The sequence below is a fragment of the Trichoderma harzianum genome (genome assembly GCF_003025095.1).
Source record: "Trichoderma harzianum CBS 226.95 unplaced genomic scaffold M431scaffold_10, whole genome shotgun sequence".
In the NCBI taxonomy this organism is placed as follows: Eukaryota; Fungi; Ascomycota; class Sordariomycetes; order Hypocreales; family Hypocreaceae; genus Trichoderma; species Trichoderma harzianum.
Window position 1 is genome coordinate 1,351,529 of NW_020209258.1, and position 20,245 is coordinate 1,371,773.

The 20,245-nt window shown below is 28.2% G+C and overlaps 2 protein-coding genes and 1 non-coding gene across 3 annotated transcripts; 1 reads left to right on the forward strand and 2 right to left on the reverse strand.

Annotated features, from left to right (window-relative positions):
* The first annotated feature begins 158 nt into the window (after positions 1–158).
* Positions 159–265, forward strand: M431DRAFT_t140. Its single transcript has one exon. It is a non-coding gene; the product is annotated as a tRNA-Met (tRNA).
* Positions 266–703: 438 nt separating this feature from the next.
* On the reverse strand, positions 704–1,038 carry M431DRAFT_91267 (hypothetical protein; the record flags this gene model as incomplete). The annotated part of the gene is given in 2 exon segments (XM_024924242.1): positions 704–820; positions 832–1,038. 2 exon segments carry the CDS (start codon positions 1,036–1,038, stop codon positions 704–706), a joined length of 324 nt encoding a protein of 107 aa, XP_024772163.1.
* A 15,840-nt stretch (positions 1,039–16,878) lies between these two features.
* On the reverse strand, positions 16,879–17,124 carry M431DRAFT_90771 (hypothetical protein; the record flags this gene model as incomplete). The annotated part of the gene is made up of 1 exon (XM_024924185.1): positions 16,879–17,124. A coding segment is annotated over one exon (246 nt), but the record flags the coding sequence as incomplete, so codon positions are not given.
* Positions 17,125–20,245: the final 3,121 nt, after the last annotated feature.

Below are 20,245 nucleotides of genomic sequence, written 5' to 3' on the forward strand. Positions count from 1 at the left end.
TATAATTCTATCAATCTCTCCAAAGCGGATGGCGCAATACAAGAGAAAGTCAATACTCCTAGACAGGCAGCGACATCACCCAAATTCTTTACTTTTCAAGGCCGTAGGCTTGTGAAACTTTAATAGTTTAAGATTGGTCTGTAAACGTCAAGAAACAAGTCTTCGTGGCGCAGTTGGCTAGCGCGTCAGTCTCATATTCTCAATATGATCCAAATAACCAGTTTGGGCCATCTGAAGGTCGTGAGTTCGAGCCTCACCGAGGACATTCTTTTTGCCATTTCTTTTTCCAAATCAATGGATTTTATTGACTATTTTGCCTCCAAGTAAAGCAATAACCATTTATACTCAAAAGGCAAAGTTGCTCTTCAGCGTCCCACATCACCTACCCTACTGCTTCCGATTTTGTGAAAAAGAATGTAATGACCACCCATGCCCCACAGCTCCCATATACTTCGTTAGAATCTTAGCTGAAGCAGTAACATAAAGAGAGATTGGTTCGTTTTCGCTCCAATTCAGCCAATAATGCAGAGAAGTCTTTGGGATAGTTCATGGTTGTCATCAGATTGCTTAGAAAGACTCGATTCGGCCTTGACAACTCGTGGAACCCGGCCGCCGGCGTCAGAGACCATTGGTAGGTGATTTATACGTGGACGCCTATTTCGAAAGGATTTGCTACTAAAGCCCAGTTCAGTACACTATTCACTTATTGACTGAGGCAAGAGGCCTGCGAGGCTTGATGCTTCTTATTTGCAGCCTCAGATAGCTCTTCTAGTGTTTGATCGTCCAACAAAGGCGCTGGCTTATCTCTGTACGGATGCAGCTCAAACTCACCTTGGATGAGGACCCGCCGCCAGGCGTGAATTTTTTGGCGTAATACTTTGCTTTATCCTTCAGGGAAGGAGCTGGGATTTCGGGCTGGGTTCTGGCGTAGCATCTGTCGCACATGACATCTGAGATGTTGTCGGGACCCTGTTCACGCTCGCCACACGTTTGATGAGCATGAACCACCTTTCTGCAGGGAACTACGTTGCATTGCATGGTACGATAGCATATAAGGCACCGGGTAACGATGATAAAGCACATTGTTGATTGAACGACTCCTCGGACACACTAATTTGTTGAGATGTGAGATTTGTCTCTTGGGAGTGATATTGCGAAGCGTTGGAATTGCGAATCTTGGTTCTCCTAAGAAGCTTCTATCAATAAAAAACGACGGACGCCCATGATTTTATAACATCTTGGCTGAGGGAAGCTTGAATGTGAATAAAGGAGAATCAGCTGTTTTGTGCATCATAGCTCAATGCTTTGGTGTCGCTGAGAGTCGCAACTTCTTTTTTTTGTGCCACATTGTGATTCAAGGCTCCTAGATACTCACATTTTCTAGCAGGAGACATTTTGATACACCTGAATGGGTGCCAAGTAGTCCCCATTGCGGGGTTATTGTGATTGTAATGTCGAAACCTGACGTTTGACAATGAGATGTCGCAAAGAGAGCGAGTGGACTGTCAGTATGCAGTGAACGTTACACTGGCCAGCGTGATTGGAGAATAAGCCACCGAACTAGAACTTACAATGTGGCCTCCGGCTGAGCGATGGCAGAATCACGATTGTACATTTGGGAGTTGATCATCAACTAAAGAGGTCCGTTGTTGTGTGGTGTTGATGCTACAAGAGACATATCCTATACAAGACACGAGACCCATTAGGATACGCACAGAATCGCTGTGGCTATGAGAAACGTTGTAATTGCTAGCTCATACTACGCATATCGGTGAGTTGACATAGGTTGAATCATGAGATGAACCATCCATTTGTGGACGTGAACTCCAAGTAAACAAGTTCTTTACATGAAAACATAATACAAATTAGCAAAATTTCTTTCGTTCCAAACGCGTTAGATGGCAAATAAACCTAGATTTGGCATCATGTAAAGACTTGTCTTTTTTTACGATGACTTCTTTCAAGCTAGTGGAGCATGCCATCGAGGTCATTTTAATCCCTATTAAGTTATTCATATTGATGTGAACGTCAAGCTATCATTATAAGTAAATTCACATTAATATATATTCGGAAGTTTATTGCAACTGTGAAGATGGGATACTCTGATATATTTTGCGGAAGCTTCATAGATCAGGCGTGGAATAATATTGTTCATCACGGATAACTTTAGTATGTCACCTTTGCACTTTAATGAGGCATTATCCATGAATAACTAGCGTAGAGGCAACAAAACCTACAAAACATTGATGTCACAGCAGGCGTTTACACCGAAAGTGAGTGTTTACTGAGGACATATGTTATGAATGAAGCTTGCTTCTACTAGAAGCTCACCCTCAAAATGACGCATAGAGAGTTAAAACCAGCATAGACTTTAGCAACCAAGCTTATATGTTTGGAGAACTTTACTTCGTATAGTCGCTTCTCTGGAACTGCGAGATGATTACTGTAACCAGATTCGACTTTGAAGAGCTTTTCGGAAAGTCCGAACCTACAATTAGTCTAACCGCTTGCTTTTTCATATTATCCCACTTACAAGTCCATATCTGTTACCACATGCACGGAATATATCACTAAAGCTGTAATCAGGCGAAGTCAGTGAGACAGAGTGTCAGAACTCCAGAGTACGCCACCCAGCAATATGATTAGATGTAGGAATCCTAATTATAGTTAGCTCTGAATAGATGGCCTACGAAAGATTGCCAGTGAGAATATTAAAGGAAAGTATGGCTGAATCATCTAGTGTATCTTATTTTGATGTCAGCTTCGGTTCGATCTTGTCTAAAACATTGTTCTCTGAATCAGAAGTCTAATTAATAAGATCGGACATGAGCGCTCCAAAATTCGGAGTATACGTTGCAGCATCTATTTGTGGTTACCATCCATGAAGCTTCTATGTAATTCCTAGTAGTCTATATGCTGATCTAGTGGCATCACTCTTTAATATCAAGGTTCTATGCCGCGGGATTCACGGCATATCATATCATGTGGATGGCAAAACATAAAGACGACCATACATTTCTAATATTGCCTTAGCGATATATACGAGACTCTCATGGAAGATATAGAAGGTTCTGTAGCACGTGAGAGGAACACCCTTATTGCGCAAGTTGATACCAAGTGCGGTTCCTTACAGATCAGCTCAATATAGAGTCATATCCTGCAGCCCACTTCTAAAATGATATATCAGCTCGTACTTTGTTTATACAGTGGATGGGCTGATGATGACTGGTAGATGAGAACTTCTGGATGTAATTGGGCGCCTGGTGGTACGTATTACCTTGCAGATTAATCCCGAGTGTAACTCTGATTAGGCTAACATAATCTCAATTACAGCTCTTCCAACAGAGAGGATTCATTCCTTTCCGGCAGCTTACGAAGCAATTTGGTTATTCTCAAAGTGGAATCTGTTCGCGTCGGCAATGCTTCTTGCAGCCTTCAGGTTCTCAAAACATGTGCGTGGGCCTCTAGTAAGACGAGCCGCTTGTATTTGTCGATCTTTGAAGGCGCCACTAGGATCGGAGCTTTCTTCAGCTGTCAGTTGTGTGTGGGCCCTCATCGTCTGCCATAAGACGCCGACATACTTGTATGAGACGACAAATATCTCACGCAAGCTTGGCCTTAGCTATGAGCCGCCACGGAAAGCTGGTATGTGTAGTTTCTCCGATTTCGGCAGCGATATTTTGCAGTCTCACCACATCATCAAGCTCGCACTTCCTTTGAGCCGACAGATGTTACACGCCTCTAACGGCGGTTTTGTATCAATGCGGGCGCTTATTTTAATTGGCCTTAGCCTACTTTGTTCGCAGCGGCCTAGATGTTGCACAGTCGGCAATTTGTGGTAATTGGCATAGTAGCCTTGGTCCGGTTGTCATCGGCTGTCTCTATGCTCTCGTTTTACGTATCGAAATTATATTTCTGATAGCAGTTCAAAGTGTTCACTCAGCAAACCGTATGATTGAAAGTCGAGGTTGATTGTCTTTCAAAAATTACTTCCGAGATACACGGCAATAATGTCCAGCATCTTACACTCGCACATAATTTCCAAAGATGAACCAACTATCTTAATATAACTCACCATTGATTCCTATTCTAGAACCAGAAATTCCTGTTTTACCAGTATAAAGTGGCATGCTGGTTCTAATCATCATATAGTATGTGTATTTCGTAGGTTTCTCTTAGATAGAAGTTTATACAATATACATGTAATCTTGCTACATATCTCTAGATATCAGAATATGGAGCCAAGTCAACATATGTATTTGCTTGCACATATCTCTATGCTGCACAAAGGGCGAAGTTCGGCGAGGTCACTGAACTGAAAAATGCACCGTACATTCACCTACTTTGGCACAATCTTCAAGAGTGGCGCTGGATCACTGATTGCGACTGTCTAAGATTCAGGCACGATTCTGCAGCATAGGTGGTACTACCCTGAAACCCGAGACACTTCCGATGCAGCAAATTGTGTGTTGGTATCTAATCCAGATCTCATGTGGCGTAGATGCAGCAGAGAGAAGTATGGTATAAGGTGGGCAGCTTATGTGACCAATCATTAAGGTGACAGCTTTAATATTTGCTCGATAAATCCATTGTTGCGTTGAGGTAAACTGTTCGCACATATTTGATCATGAACGAGAATTTTTGAAATGTGAGATGATTCATGGTTTGATTTAGATATAATCAGTGTACAACGCAGAGTGCATTTTAGCAGTCACTCCTACGGGCGCCATCGTTGATCGTTCATGCCTTTGGATTCAGTGAATAGTCCCGAAGTTGCACATATAAAATGGTGATCAGCAGTGCCTTACCAAGAGTTCTACCCGTGATACGTTTTAGGATTACCATAGTTTGCGGCTCGATTACTTAGATTTGTATCATCTAATCAATAGAATTGTCGAATATTCTGAACGGCAATGACAGCTCTGCAGTCAGCTACAAATCGAAGCATGCCATGTCACCGAGCAGTCTAAAAAAAATTTGCGGATGCTACAGCATTATGCCAAACACTATGGAGTGCATGATCCCCCCATTTAGCCCTGTCCAACAAATCTTAGTAGAGACCGATTCTGGTGGGTTTATAAGAGGATGCAGGTGGTGAAATTTCGAAAGGATGGCGTATTTTAATGAAGTCCCTGGTACACTGTATGCATAATCCAACCTCCTCTTGTCGATAGGAGCTTACAATCCTCTGTATTACTGACTGTATACGCTATAGTTTATTTATTTATTTATTTTATTATTAACGTCTACTAAGTAAGCTAGTTACATAAGTCCTTATCTAGGTACTAGGACGGTAGAAGCCGCTAAGTTTAAATTAAGTATTTACTATATTTTAATATAATAAAAGAAATAAGGAAATATTAATTTATTTTATATATTTATTTTTATAAAGGGGGGGCTATATAAGCTTATTTTTTTTATTAATTTTTAAAAATCCTTATATCCTCTATTACTAAGGAGGTATTAAATATAAGTAGTTTTAAAATATATTTTCTTTTTTAATATATTAAGGTATAATAAACCAGGGCCTATAGGTTAGTATAGACAGTACTTTCCAAGGGACAAACCTTTAAATAATTCTAAGGTTTATATTAGTAAAGTAGTCAAGTTAGTAAATAGGCAAACTTATTACTAACTGTAAATAGAATATCTAAATATTTAATCTAATTACTATATATTAATAATAACTAGTTATTTAAGTATTTTAATAAGTAATATAAAGTAAATTTATATATTTAATTATATACTCTAGATTATATTAAAAAGCTAGCTTTCCTAGCTTTCCTATAGTTATTACGACCTAACACTTATGGTCGCGACAATAGGCCAACCGACCAGGTGCGACCGGATTAACCATAATCTAAGTAGCCAATTAGGCCCCGCTTATCTCACTTGTTCAATGAGCTTAGCGAGCTTATACTCTTCATGCTCGTCTCACGAGCTATATGAGCCTAGAACTAACTGAATATATAAGTTTACTTTATATTACTTATTAAAATAGTTTAGATAGCTAGTTGTAAATATAGAATAACGCTTGATTATACCTATAAAGTATTATCTACTAGTTGTGTAAATAAACCCCTTTTATCTTTGTTAATTGCCCGCTAGTCTAGCTTAGCCTATTTACTAACATAAACCTAGTATAAGGTTTATCCCTTGGGAATTCCTCTTATACTAATACTATAGGAGCTTAGCTTGTTATATGTTTACAACTCTTATTCGGAGGTTACCTTAGACTACGGGTAATATTATTATAAGGATACTAAATAGTTGAATTCTATGTACTAGACGTAGGAATAGATTAAGAAAGTAAAGTCTAGAGTACGTACGGAAGCGACATTGAAATTTCGGACTTATTTAAAGAAACTACTGAAATAATGAATCCTAATATAGAAGGAATTACAACCCCTTAACCACCGGCTAACGATACTAAAGTATAATAGTGCTTCCTAGACCTTGAAGCCTTAGTTACCTGTATAAAATAAACTATTAGGGACTAATAAAATACTATTAATACGTTTAATGGATAACTTAACGCTTAACAGTAATAATAAGGGCAACCACCCGTGGCTTAAGGCCAGCAGGGAGGTCCCCGCAAGAAGGAACCAGGTAAGATTATTAAACCACCTCTGTTAATACTATTTAATAAGGACCTACGAAAAATCGAGGGATTCCTTATAGATATAAGGTCCTATTTCAGGTACTTTTCAACTACTATAGCCCCGCTGGAATAACGAGTTAGCGTTATAGGAAGCTGACTTATTAAAGGACCTAAGAATTAGTTTAAACTATACCTTTAAGACTTCAAGTAATATAACCGAGCTAAAAGAAAGGCTACTACTAATATACTCTTCGACAGATATAAAGAATTCAAAGACTAACTTAAGGCGCTATTCGGCTAGATTAATGAAAAGAAGGAAGCAGAAAACACACTACTAAAACTCTAATAATAAGGCGTATGTACTAGATATACTGCCGAGTTTATTTAAATCTATGCTAAAACAGACCTTAAAGATGCAGCTAAGAAGATGTTATATTATTAAGGACTAAAATCGGAAGTAAAAGATAAACTAGTATAAGACAATCTTCCGGCTACGTTTAAAGTACTTTCTAAAAAGGTTAGTTATATTAATAACCGATAATTTAAACGATGGAAAGAAAAGTAAGCTGAAAAAGGAGGAAACGATAAGGCGTACCGCCGTCTCTAATATTATACTAATTAAAGTAAAAAACGCAACTTAGCCTTATTAAATGATAGAAAACCAGGACTAATAGATCTAGATATTATTAACACCCGTAAGTTTATAGGTAAATGTAATTACTGTAGTAAAACAGGCTATAAGGAAAAGGACTGCTGGAGTAAATATAGGAAACCCGACAATTCTAAAAAATCTACCCACGAGAATAAGAAGTTTAATAAGGTTTAGATTAACACTATTAAAACCGTACTTTATAACTTACTTAGTTAAACCGGCTGCTATAATAATTAATATCTTATGTATAAAGAAGAAAAGGAAATAACGAAGTAGTACCCTAAGGTACTTAAGAGAAAGTAGCTAAGATAAATTACGGTTAATACTATAACTTCTGAAGAAGCTAAATAATAACCAGAAGACAGGGTTAATAGTAACTGGCCTGCCCTTATAACTTAGGAAGAATATAAAGCCGACAGGGTATAAGCCAAAGCCCTTAATGTTTTACTTATAGAAGAAGAGAAGGAATAAGAAAATACCTTTATCTATAAATAGGAAGAAGAGTATAGGAAAAATTAAGGATATACTAACCTTAACATTTTGGAACTATACGCAAACTGCGGATTACGAGAACCCCAGGGACTAAACTACCCCTGTAGATGGGAACCCTTTAACTACGACTTAGAAAGGACAGAAATGTATAACTTAAGCGAATTCTAACAGATGCTTAAACAGCATAGAATTACCTAGCGATAAGCGCTAAGTAATAATAGGTTAGTGGAATGCGCTAATATAAACCCCTACTACTTTATTATAACTAGAGATTAGTTCCTTAAATAGGAAGAAATACAGCTTATATATAATACCTTATTTACGGAAGACTGTAGGTATTTAATAGTAAAATAATATTATAAAATACTGTATAAAAAACACTAGGAATGAAAGATTTACGATTAGCACCTCTGGATCTAATATAGAAACCTGTATAATAAAATTTGCATAGAAATTGATTTAGATTAGTGCCCTAACTAAGGATATAGATAATACCTTAACTATAAGGTTAAAGAATAGTATATATAAAGGGAAGCCTGTCCTAAAACTAACCTGCTATAATATAAGGATGAATATTATAAAAAGTATTGCAGAGAAAAAGAAAAATATATTTAACTCCAATACTGGTTATATTATAACGGATTTAACTTCAAGACCTATGATAAGGGTAATGCTTATAAAAAAGATATTAAACGCTTCTATAAATACTACATTAACGAAATTAACATTAATAAATATTAATAGTACTGAAAATTTTAATAGTAATAAGCATAATAATAGATAATTAAAGACCTTAATATTATTACTAAAGATAATTATAATTTTAACTAGAAAAAGGATATATAAATTAATACGGTTAAGATAACTGGAATAAAGAAACTTAGAATTAATGTATAACTTAATAATAGTGCTATTACTGCGTACATTAACAGCAAAGCAGATTACAACCTGATCTTACTACAACTAATTAAGGAACTATAAATCCCTGTTTAACAAAAGGAACGAATACTATAAATTATAAGCGTTACGGGAGTAGAAATAGAGGAAGGACTTATTAAATACGAGATTAATTATCTCCCTGTAACTATTAATAGGAATACCTATAATATCTAATTCAGTATTCTAAATATACCGAAAGATAATATTCTTTTAGGCTATCCCTGGTTACTTAATAATAACCCTATTATCTAATGGAAGACTAAGAAGGTTTATTAGGATATTAAGGATATACCTGAATATTAACTATACTAAAGAGAATAAAAAGGCGAAGCTACGCCGCTAGAAGAACTAGAATCCTCTGCGTTAATTATAAAGAAAACGAAAATAGTTAAGTTTAAAGAAAATAAATTACTAATACTACTATAATATGATAAACAACATAAGAAAGTAGAATATATCTGTATTAATAGAATTATAATATAATTTAAAGATAAGCTAGTAGTACTTAATAATATACTAAGTAAAGTATAAGAAAAGGAGGAATTAGGAGAACTTAATAATACTTTTGCTAAAATACCTTACTAGTATAGGAAGTTCCGAAAACTGTATAAGGTAATATTAGACACTAGGTTACTACTATACTTGCAGTAGGACTACTATATTAAATTAGTAAATGGAAAACAACCTAAGACTTATAAAATTTATAACCTTAATAAAAAAGAGCTTAAGACTCTAAGGGAATAGTTAAATAAGTAATTAGAAAAAGGATATATCTGAGTTTTTAACTTATTAGTAGGATACCCTGTGATGTTTATACTAAAGAAAAATAGGAAGTTGCGATTAGTTATTGATTATTGATAACTTAACGAAATTACTATTAAGGATTGAATACTGCTGCTACTGATCTCTGAAATTAGAGATAGGCTAGTAACTGTAAAATAGTTTACGGCTTTTAACCTAAAAGGAGCCTATAACCTTATCTAAATTAAGGAAGGAGATAAATAGAAGACGGCGTTTAGAATATGCTATAGATTATTTGAATGTTTGGTTATACCCTTCGGACTTACTAATGCGCCAGCTATGTTCTAAAGAATAATTAACGAAGTCCTTAAAGAATATATTAATAGGTTTGTTATTGTTTACCTTAACGATATACTAATCTACTCCGATACTTTAGAGAAGCATAAATAATATATATATTAAGTCTTGGAGATACTGTAAGCAGTAAACTTGCTAGTAGAACCAGAGAAATATTAGTTTTATGTTTAGAAAGTTAACTTTTTAGGATATATTATCTCACTAGGATAAATTAAAATAGACCCTGCTAAAATAGTAGCTATTAAAGAATAGAAGGTCCCCGAGACCGTAAAGGAAGTATAGAGCTTCCTTGGTCTAGTGAATTACTACCGAAGGTTTATTAGGAACTACAGTAAGATTGCAATACTACTTACGGATCTTACTAAAAAAGATCTTAATAATAAGGTTAAGAAGAATTAACTGATTAAATACATAGGGAAGGCCCTGGAAGCCTTTAAAGCGCTCTAAGAGGCTATTACTAGTGCACTAGTACTACAAATGTATACCCCTAAGAGGCCCGTTATTGTTAAAACAGACGCCTTAAACTATATAATTAGAGGAGTTCTTAGCTAATAAGACAATAGAGGAATACTATATCCTGTAGCCTTTTTCTCTAAGAAACTCCATGGCCCTGAATTACGATATTCTATATATAACTAAAAACTTATAGCTATCTTTAAAGTATTTAAAGAATAGAGATTATATCTATTGGGTAATAAACATAAGATCACTGTGTATTCCGATTATAAAAATCTTATAAGCCTAGCTATAAAGGAAATGGATATCTCTACACGGTAAGAAAAGTATCTTAGGCTTATGGCTAAGTATAACTTCGAGATTATACCCTGCAAAGGATTAGAAAATAGTCGAGCAGATGCTCTTAGCTGTAGAGAAGACTACTTTAAACTAATGCTGAAACTTACCTTGCTAATATTTTAAAAAACGGTAGAAGGCTACTATAAACTAGTAGCTATTAATACTCTTTTTATAATTAAAGACGGAAACCTTATCCTTAATAAGATTAAGGATGAAGTTAGTAACTGGATATTAGATTAGTTCCTTAAGGATGTAACCCTTACCAAAGGAATTCCCTATAGGAATAAAAAAATCTAGGTACTAGAATTACTGCAGAAGGAAGTAATAAAAACAGTCTACGAGCATCTACTATACAGACATAAGGGAGTTACTAAGACACTATAATAAGTATAACGGTACTATACCTTTATAAATATAAAAAAAGTCGTTAAAGGAATTATTTAATTATACGTCTTATACGTAAAAACAAAGTCTAGTTAATAAAAACCTTATAGCAAACTGTAACTATTACCAGTACCAGAGCACCTTTGGAGCTCTATCTCGTTTAATTATATTATTAAGCTGCTATTATTAAGGGAGCCTATAATAAATATAATATATAACAATATCTTCGTTATTATCAACAGATTAATAAAATAAGGAATCTTTATCCTATATAAAGAAAGCAGTACAGTAGAAGAATTAGGCTATATAATATAAAAGTATGTAGCCTTAAAATATAGATTACCTACGGAAATTATTTCCGACAGAGGATTAACGTTTATATTTAAATACTAGTAAAGCGCTACAGTAAGAATAAGAATAAACTATAAAGCTAGTACCGCTTACTATCCTTAAACAGATAGATAAATAAAATGTACTAACTAGATTATCGAAGTATACTTAAGAAGCTATATTAACTTTAACTAAAACGACTGGGTTAAACACTTACCTAACGTAGAATTCTCCTATAATAATTCAGTTTTAGAATTAACGAAGCTCTTACTATTCTATATTAATAAAGGGTACTACCTATAAGCGTATTAAATATTACGAAAAGGAGAAGATATACAGAAAGCTATACTTAAAGTAAATAAGCTTAAGGAATTACACTAAGAACTACGTATGTAACTTAAACTTATGTAAGAATGTATAAAGAAGTATATAGATAGGAAAAGGCTTGGAGGACTAACCCTTTAGGAGGGAGATATAATCTACCTACTTTAATATACTTAAGGAGAAAAATAAGCTAATATTAAAATAAACAGGCTAAGTAATAAGCTAGACTATAAGAAAGTCGGGCCTTATAAGATTTTAAAGAAAATCAGCAAAGTTAACTATAAACTAGACCTCCTAAAGTAACTAAGTAAACGAGGAAAACCAGTACACCTGATTTTTTATATCTTACTATTAAAAAAAGCACTAATAAATAAAGACACAGGAGAACTTATTAAGGATAAAATCGTTATTAAAGATAAAGAACTTAAATACAAAGTTAATAAAATAATATTACTAAAAATAAATAAAGTAACTGGTAAACTCCAATACTTAGTAAAATAGAAAGGATACGACAGAAATATAGACAGCTGGGAACCAGAAAGTAATTTCGAATACACTAGCACTACCTTAAAAACCTTCTAAAATAAACTCCATAAACGACTGTAAGTATAATAAGAACTAATACAGGAAGAACCTAAACGACCTGCAAAAACACCTAGGATGGCGATAAGGGAATACCCCCCATTAAGGTAAGAAGATTAGGATCTAAGGACCCTAAATTAACGTTAGAAAAGAAATTAATATTAACAGCCTTTAGACCTGGAGTTACGGGGTTAGTAGGATTAGGTAATAATATTTTAGCCTAATATAAGGCCTCCGCTTCCGTATACTTAACCCTATCTAACTTATTTAAGTTATTAATACCCTGCGTAATAGCACATATTATCTTTTAATACTATTATTTCTTCTCCTTACGAAGGCGTTTAACCTTTGCACTAGCTAAACGAAGATATTTAAGCTCTTACTTATACTCTTCTTTAGCCGCTTTAATTACTGCTTTTAACTTAATATATTAAGCAGCTACCTTATAAAACTGTATAGGAGAAAGTTGTTTAGTATTACAAAGGGATTTTTAACTAATAATATAAGCTAAATAATAAAAGGATTCACCCTCTAAGAAAAAACACTCCGTACCCAAGGATTCGTAAGTAGAACATTTGTTTATTTTAACTAAGTAAAATAATATTAATAAGTAAAGATTACTATACTACTTTTATTTATTAGTTTTACGCTCTTTAGATTTAGTCGGTATAATTGCGATAATTAGATACTAAGTAAATAAAGAATAAAGGAACTAGGTAAGGACTTATAAGAAGGGAAGTGGGTTACTTATACTATAAGGAGCAAGGTCTTAAGGATAAGACTAACGGAAGGGGGACATTATATTACGACCTAATACTTATAGTTGCGATAATAGGCCAACCGACCAGGTGCGACCGGATTAACCATAATCTAAGTAGCTAATCAGGCCCCGCTTGTCTTACTTATTCAACGAGCTCAGCGAGCTTATACTCTTTATGCTTATCTTACGAGCTATACGAGCCTAGAACTAACTAAATATATAAGTTTACTTTATATTACTTATTAAAATAGTTTAAATAGCTAGTTGTAAATATAGAATAATGCTTAATTATACCTATAAAGTATTATCTACTAATTGTGTAAATAAACCCCTTTTATCTTTGTTAATTGCCCGCTAGTCCAGCCTAGCCTATCCGCTAACATAAACCTAGTATAAGGTTTGTCCCTTGGGAATTCCTCTTATACTAACACTATAGGAGCTCAGCTTGTTATAATAGTAAATTATTTAAAAAACTAGCTTTTCTAACTTTCCTATTAAAGAATATTAATAGTCTTAATTAATCTATTAGTTTATAGTTAATCCAGTTCCGGCTAACCTATTAACCTATTATTATAACCTTAAAAGTTAGGTTATAATATAATTCTCCCCCTCTATTACAACCTAACTCTTAAGGTTATAATAATAGGCTAATAGGTTAGCTAGAACTAGATTAACTATAGGCCAACGGACTAATTAGGATAATTAGTACTCCTTAATAAAAAAGCTAAGAAAACTAGCTTTTTAAATAATCTATCGTAAGAAAGCTAGGAAAGCTAGCTTTTTAATATAATTTAGAATATATAACTAAATATATAAGTCTACTTTATATTATTTATTAAAATACTTAAATAGCTAGTTATTATTATAGTAATTAGATTAAATATTTAGATACTTTACTTTATAATTAGTAATAAGTTTACTTATTTACTAACCTAACTGCTTTACTAATATAAACTATAAAACTACTCTAAGGTTTATTCTTTAGAAATAGCTAACCTATAGTACCTATAGGACCTGGTTTATTATATAATAATAACTTTTATTTAAACAGTTACCTTAGACCTATAGGTAATAAAATACAATAACTGACTAAATACAGGACGTTAACCTTAATAAGATTTATAAAGATTTTACTAAAGTATAATAAAAATATACTACTATAATAAAACTTATAAATTTAGAAACTTTTATATAATAATAAATTACTATTATATAATAATTTGTAAAATAACTTTAAATATTATAAAGTTAATAGTAAGGATAATTACTAATAGTATAATTAATAGTAAACCTTATAGTAAACCTAGCCCCTGTAGTATAATAATAAAAACCTAAAGTAATTATTAAACTAGTATTATTAAATAAATTTAAAAAAAAACCTAAAATAAATTTAGAAGTTTTTTATTAATATAAAAAACTACTTTAGTTATTTTTTAACTACTATAGCTAATAATATTATAAAAATTTAAACTATAGAAAGCTATTTAACTAAAACTATTAAAAATTAATTTAAACTTTACCTAAAGGATTATAAGTAAACTAAAACTCTTAAGAAATAGTATATACTTAACTTATTTATAAATTATATTATATTTAAAAAATAGCTTAAAAAACTATATAAAGAAATTAATAAATTTAAAAAAGCTAAAAATATACTTTTTTAAATTAAATAAAAAAAACCTTATATAAAGTATACTACTACTTTTATATACTTAGTTACTAAGATTAACCTAAATAATAAAGTATAATATATACTTTACTAATAAGGACTTAACTTAAATATTAAAAATAAATTTATTAAAAATAAAAAACCTAATATTTTTAATAAACTTATAAAAAAAGCTACTTATATTAATAAATAATAATTTTAATAATATTAAAAATATAAGTAAAAAAGAAATCCTTAAAAAATAATTCCTAAATACTTTTACTTTAGTAATAATATTAACTAAAGGAAAAAAAAGAATTTTATAATATATTGTAACGAACTGGGTCCTATAGGTTAGTATAGGTTAGCTATTTCTAAGGGATAAACCTTAAAGTAGTTTTATAGTTTATATTAGCGGAGCAATTAGGTTAGTAATAGGTAATTTTATTATTAGCTGTAAAGAGAAGTATCTAAGTGTTTAATCTAAATGCTATTGTATTAATAATAACTAGCTATTTAAGTATTCTAATAAGTAATATAAAGTAAACTTATATACTTAGTTAACTAGGCTAGATTATTAAAAAGTTTAATAATTCTACCTTAGATTATTAGAATTTCTAATAATCTAGCTTATAGATTATTAGATTATTAAATAATTTAATAATCTATATTTAATTAATTAGTTAGTTTAATGTTTATTTATAATTATTTAACCTATAGGCCTGTTATTATAATTATAAAATCTAGGTTATAATATAATATCCCCTTTTTATTAGTCTTATCCTTAAGACCTTACTATAAGTAGTATATTTCTTACTTATTTATTAATAAGTGCTTTTTATTTTATATTTATTATTTTTATATAGTAACTTACTTAATTATAATAAACTATATTTTTAAAGCTTTATATTTTAAAACTTAGAAGTAGAAGAGTTTATTTAAATCTATTTTTAAAGGTATTAATAAAATAAATAAGTATTATTTCTTCTGTATTTTAAAAAAATTTAATAAATATTTATTATCTTTAAATAATTTTTTATAATATTTTAATTATATATAATTAAATAAATTATATTATAACGTAAGAGGTTTAACTATTAATTAGTTAGATTAGGTATTTACTTAATATTTTTATTTAAAGGATAAGTTTAAATTTACTAAGGATACTTTAGCTAAGTTAGTTATAAAGGTTTTTTAATTATAAAAATAAAAGAAAATTTAGTATAAGTAAATATATTATACTATTATATAGGGTATTACTAATTTAAATAAGCTAGATAAGGTTAAGTATAAGGAGGCGGAGGCTGTTTATTAAGTTATTATAATATAATTAGTAAAGGGTTTTTTTAAAGTTATCTTTACTTTGTTAAAGTTAGTAGATTATTTAAGGATATTAGTAATAAATCTTAAGTTAGTATAATCCNTAGGCTTTAATAAAGTTTTTCTACTAATGCTATTAAGTTCTTAAGATATTTAATAAGTTTTTATATTTTTTCTTTTTTTTCCCCTTTTTCTTATTATACCCTATAGTATTATTTACTATCTTTTCCTATTTTTATTATATTAATATCTTTTATATTATATTTTTCTTCCTTTTTTTTAATAATAATTTTATTTTAAATAAATTTTTTAATTTTTTTATTAATTTATACTTTTTTTAATAGGGAGATATAGAATATTAAATATATATATTTCCCTTGTTTTTCCTATTATTTTAGAAGTTTAAGTTTATAATTTATTTTTTTAATTTTTTTTAAAATTTTATAAGGTCTAAGTTTCTTAAAATTAAGTTTATTACTTAGCCTATTTATTTTAATATTTACTTATTTATTTCCTTATATATATTAGTAAAGCTAAATTATATCCTTTTTTTAAAAGGTTAGTCCTTTAAGCCTGTTTTTATTTATGTATTTAATTATTCTTTATTAAATAAATTTAAGTTATTATTATAGTTTATTATATAATTTAATTATATCTTTTACTTTAATTATAGCTTTTTTAATATTTTCCCTTTATTTTAGTAATTAGTAAGCTTTAGGTTTAAATTTATAGTTTAGGAAGAATAGTAATTTCCTAGTTAATTTAGATTCTGTACTATTATATATAAGTTATATAATAAAGAGTAGTTTTACTTAGTTATTTTATTTAAAATTAATATAATAGCATAGGTATATCTTAATTATTTAATTAATTTTTTCTATTTATCTATCTATCTATAGGTAGTAGGTTATACTAGCCTTATAATTTATTTTTAATCTAGCTATAAATACTTTTTAAAATTTAAATATAAATATATTTCCCCTATTAAAGATTATATCTTCTAGTAGTTTATAATTACTTATAATATATTTTATTATTATATAAGCTAGTTCTTCTATATTACTAGCTTTTTTAAATAATATAAAGTAGGCTATTTTTATAAGTTTATTAACTATTATAAAAATACTATTATAAAGTACCTTTATAACTAATTCTTTTAAAAAAAGTAGTTTAGTAATTAAGTTAAATAAAATTAATTTTTATAATCTCTGTAGTATAAGTAATAATTATAGTTATTTATATAGCTTATATTTAAAGCTTTTAGCTTATTTATATATTATATATTTTAATATAATTTTTTATATTTATATTTTAATATTTTTAAATTTAAAGTATTATTTAACTTATTATATAGTTTTTTTAATTTTATAGTATTTATTAAGCTTATATATATAGACTAATTTTATAACTTTACTTTATAAATCTTTTAGTACTTAAATAAGTTTATTTAGTATTAGGTATTTTATATTTATAAAAATACCTTCTAAATATTATTTATTTTTTTAGTTTTTAATATATTCCTTTATATTATTAATAATTAAGTTATTTATTTTAATTTAGTATAAGGTATTAATTAATTAAATAACTAAGTTTTTATATTAGTTTTTCTTTAGTATTTATACTTTAACTTTTAATATTTCCTAAAAGTAATTTAAGTATTTACTAAGTATATTAGTATATTTATTATTTAATTTACTATAGTATTTAATAATAAGCTTAAATTTAAAAAGTTACTTATAGTACTTAACTTATTTATAAAATAGTTTATATATTATTATAAAGTAAGTAATATTCTAATAGTTTATAAGAATTATTATTAAAAATTAACTTCTTTTATAGTAGTATTTTTAATATTATTTACTAAGTGCTTAATATATAGCTATAAACTTTTTATTATAAATAAAATATTTAAATTTTAGCTTATATAGTTTTTTAAAAAAAATAGGTAATAAGCCTAAATTTCCCTTTTTTATTTAGCTAACTAAGTACTCCTTTAATTATATAATCTAAAGTATTAGTTTTAATTATAATAGGTTTATTTAGGTTAAATATTATAAATACTAGTGTATTTATAAAGGTTTATTTAAGGTATTTAAAAATAGTTAAAGCGTTTTATATTAATTTAAATTTAATATCTTTTTTTATAAAATTTATAAGTAGTATAATAATTTTTAAAAAATCTTTAATAAAGTATTAATAATAATTAGTAAATCTTAAAAAGCTTTATATTTACTTAATATTTTTAAGTAGCTTTTAATTATTAATTACCTTAAGTTTCTTAAGGTTTATTTAAACTTTACCTAGGGTAATAATATATTTTAAGAATATAACTTTTTATATATAAAAGTTATATTTCTTAAGTTTTACTAAGAGTTTATTATTTTAAAGTATTTATAATACTTTTTTAATATATTTTTTATATTTTTTTAAGTTTTTAAAATAAGTAAAGATATTATTAAAGTATATAATAATAAAATAATTTATATAGTTTTATAATATTATTAGAAGCTAGGTTAGTAAAAGAGAGTAAAGAGGGATAAGGGATAATTATAGAAGCTATATAGTAAATATATAAGCTTAAGGTAGTAAAGTAATTATATTTATCTCTACTTTCTTTAATTTTTTCCTTAGATTTTAGGTCCTTTATAGTATTATTATTAAGCTAAAGGCTTTATAACCTTTAGCTTATACTTTTGTAATATAGCTAGTATATAGCTATTACGTAACTATACCTTTTTTAAATAGGCTTTAATATATTACCCTTTTTTCTAAAGTACTACCCTAGTGCTTTTAATAATATTCCTTTTCTTAACTTTATAATTAATTTCTTTTATTAAAGGTATTACCTATATAAAAGCCTTAACGTAATTTAAGTTTTATATTTACTTTATTTTTACTATAAATATATTATTATTTTAGGTTTTTTTTTTATACTTTTAAAGATAAATATAAATAGGAAGTTAAATATAGTAATAATTTTATAATACTTTTTTATTATCTTTATAACTTAAAGTAATTAATACTTTTTTATAAAAAATAAAAAAGTAAAAGAAAATATAAACTTATTAAAATTTTAATATAGTAAAAGTAAAGTATTATTAATTTTACCTTTAATTACTTTTACTTTTACTATTTAAATTCTATATTATATTAATTTACTTACTTAATATTTTTATAAAGGTTAACTTTTTAAAGGTAATTTAATATATTTAATTTCTTTTCCTTATATTAGCTTTATAATTAATTTATAAATAAAGCTATTCTTTATTATTATTACTTAGATTATATATATAAATAAATAATTAAAAGTTAACCTCTACTTTATATAAATATAATAAATTTATTATTATAACCCTTCTATATTAAATCCTTTTTTAAGTTATTTTTTAAATACTAGCCTTAAGTATATAATATATACTTATAAAAGCTGTAAAAAATATATATTCTTATTTAAGCTTAATATTATTAGGCTACGTAGTTATTATTAAATATACTTTAATAAGCCTAATTAAATCTAATATATTATTACTTTTTTATTATAATTATTATTTTAATTTATAATAGGTCATTATTAATTTATTATAATAATAATATAAAAAAGCTTTTTATAGTATTAATAATATATTTATAACTTTAGTAGTAGTTACTATTATAATACTTATAGTAATTACTACTCCTAGGGTATTAGGTATTACTTTAGCTTATTATTAAACATAGACTTATAATATTACTAATATAAAAATATAGTTAAATATTATAAATTTTCTAAAGTTAATAAATATTATATTTTTTATTTTTTTTTTAATATATTTCCTTAGTCTTTATAGTATTTTTATTATTAATTTATCTTTTAGAAGCAGCTTAAGAACCTTAAGGATTACTTAGTTAATAACCTTTCTATTATACTAGTTTATAAAGGTAAAGTAACTTAAATTAATATTATTATAGATAAAGGTATAATAGTTATAGATAATAATATAATTAATAATATATAATAATATTTATTTATTATAGTTATATATATACCCCCTTTTTATAATATAGTCCCTGTATTATATAGTAGGGTAATAGTATTATTTAATTAACTTATTTTCTTTTATAACTTTAAGCTTTTTATATAATTATATACTAGCTATAATTTACTTTTACTTTACTTTTGCTTTACTTTTCCCTTTAAGTTACTTTACTACTTTAGTAAATTAAAATCCTATAATTATAATTAATATAATAAATCTTATTTATAACTATAGTTTTTTTTTTTCTTCTTTTTTTATTACTTTATAATACTAAGGTTAATACCGTCCTTCCTTTTTATAATAC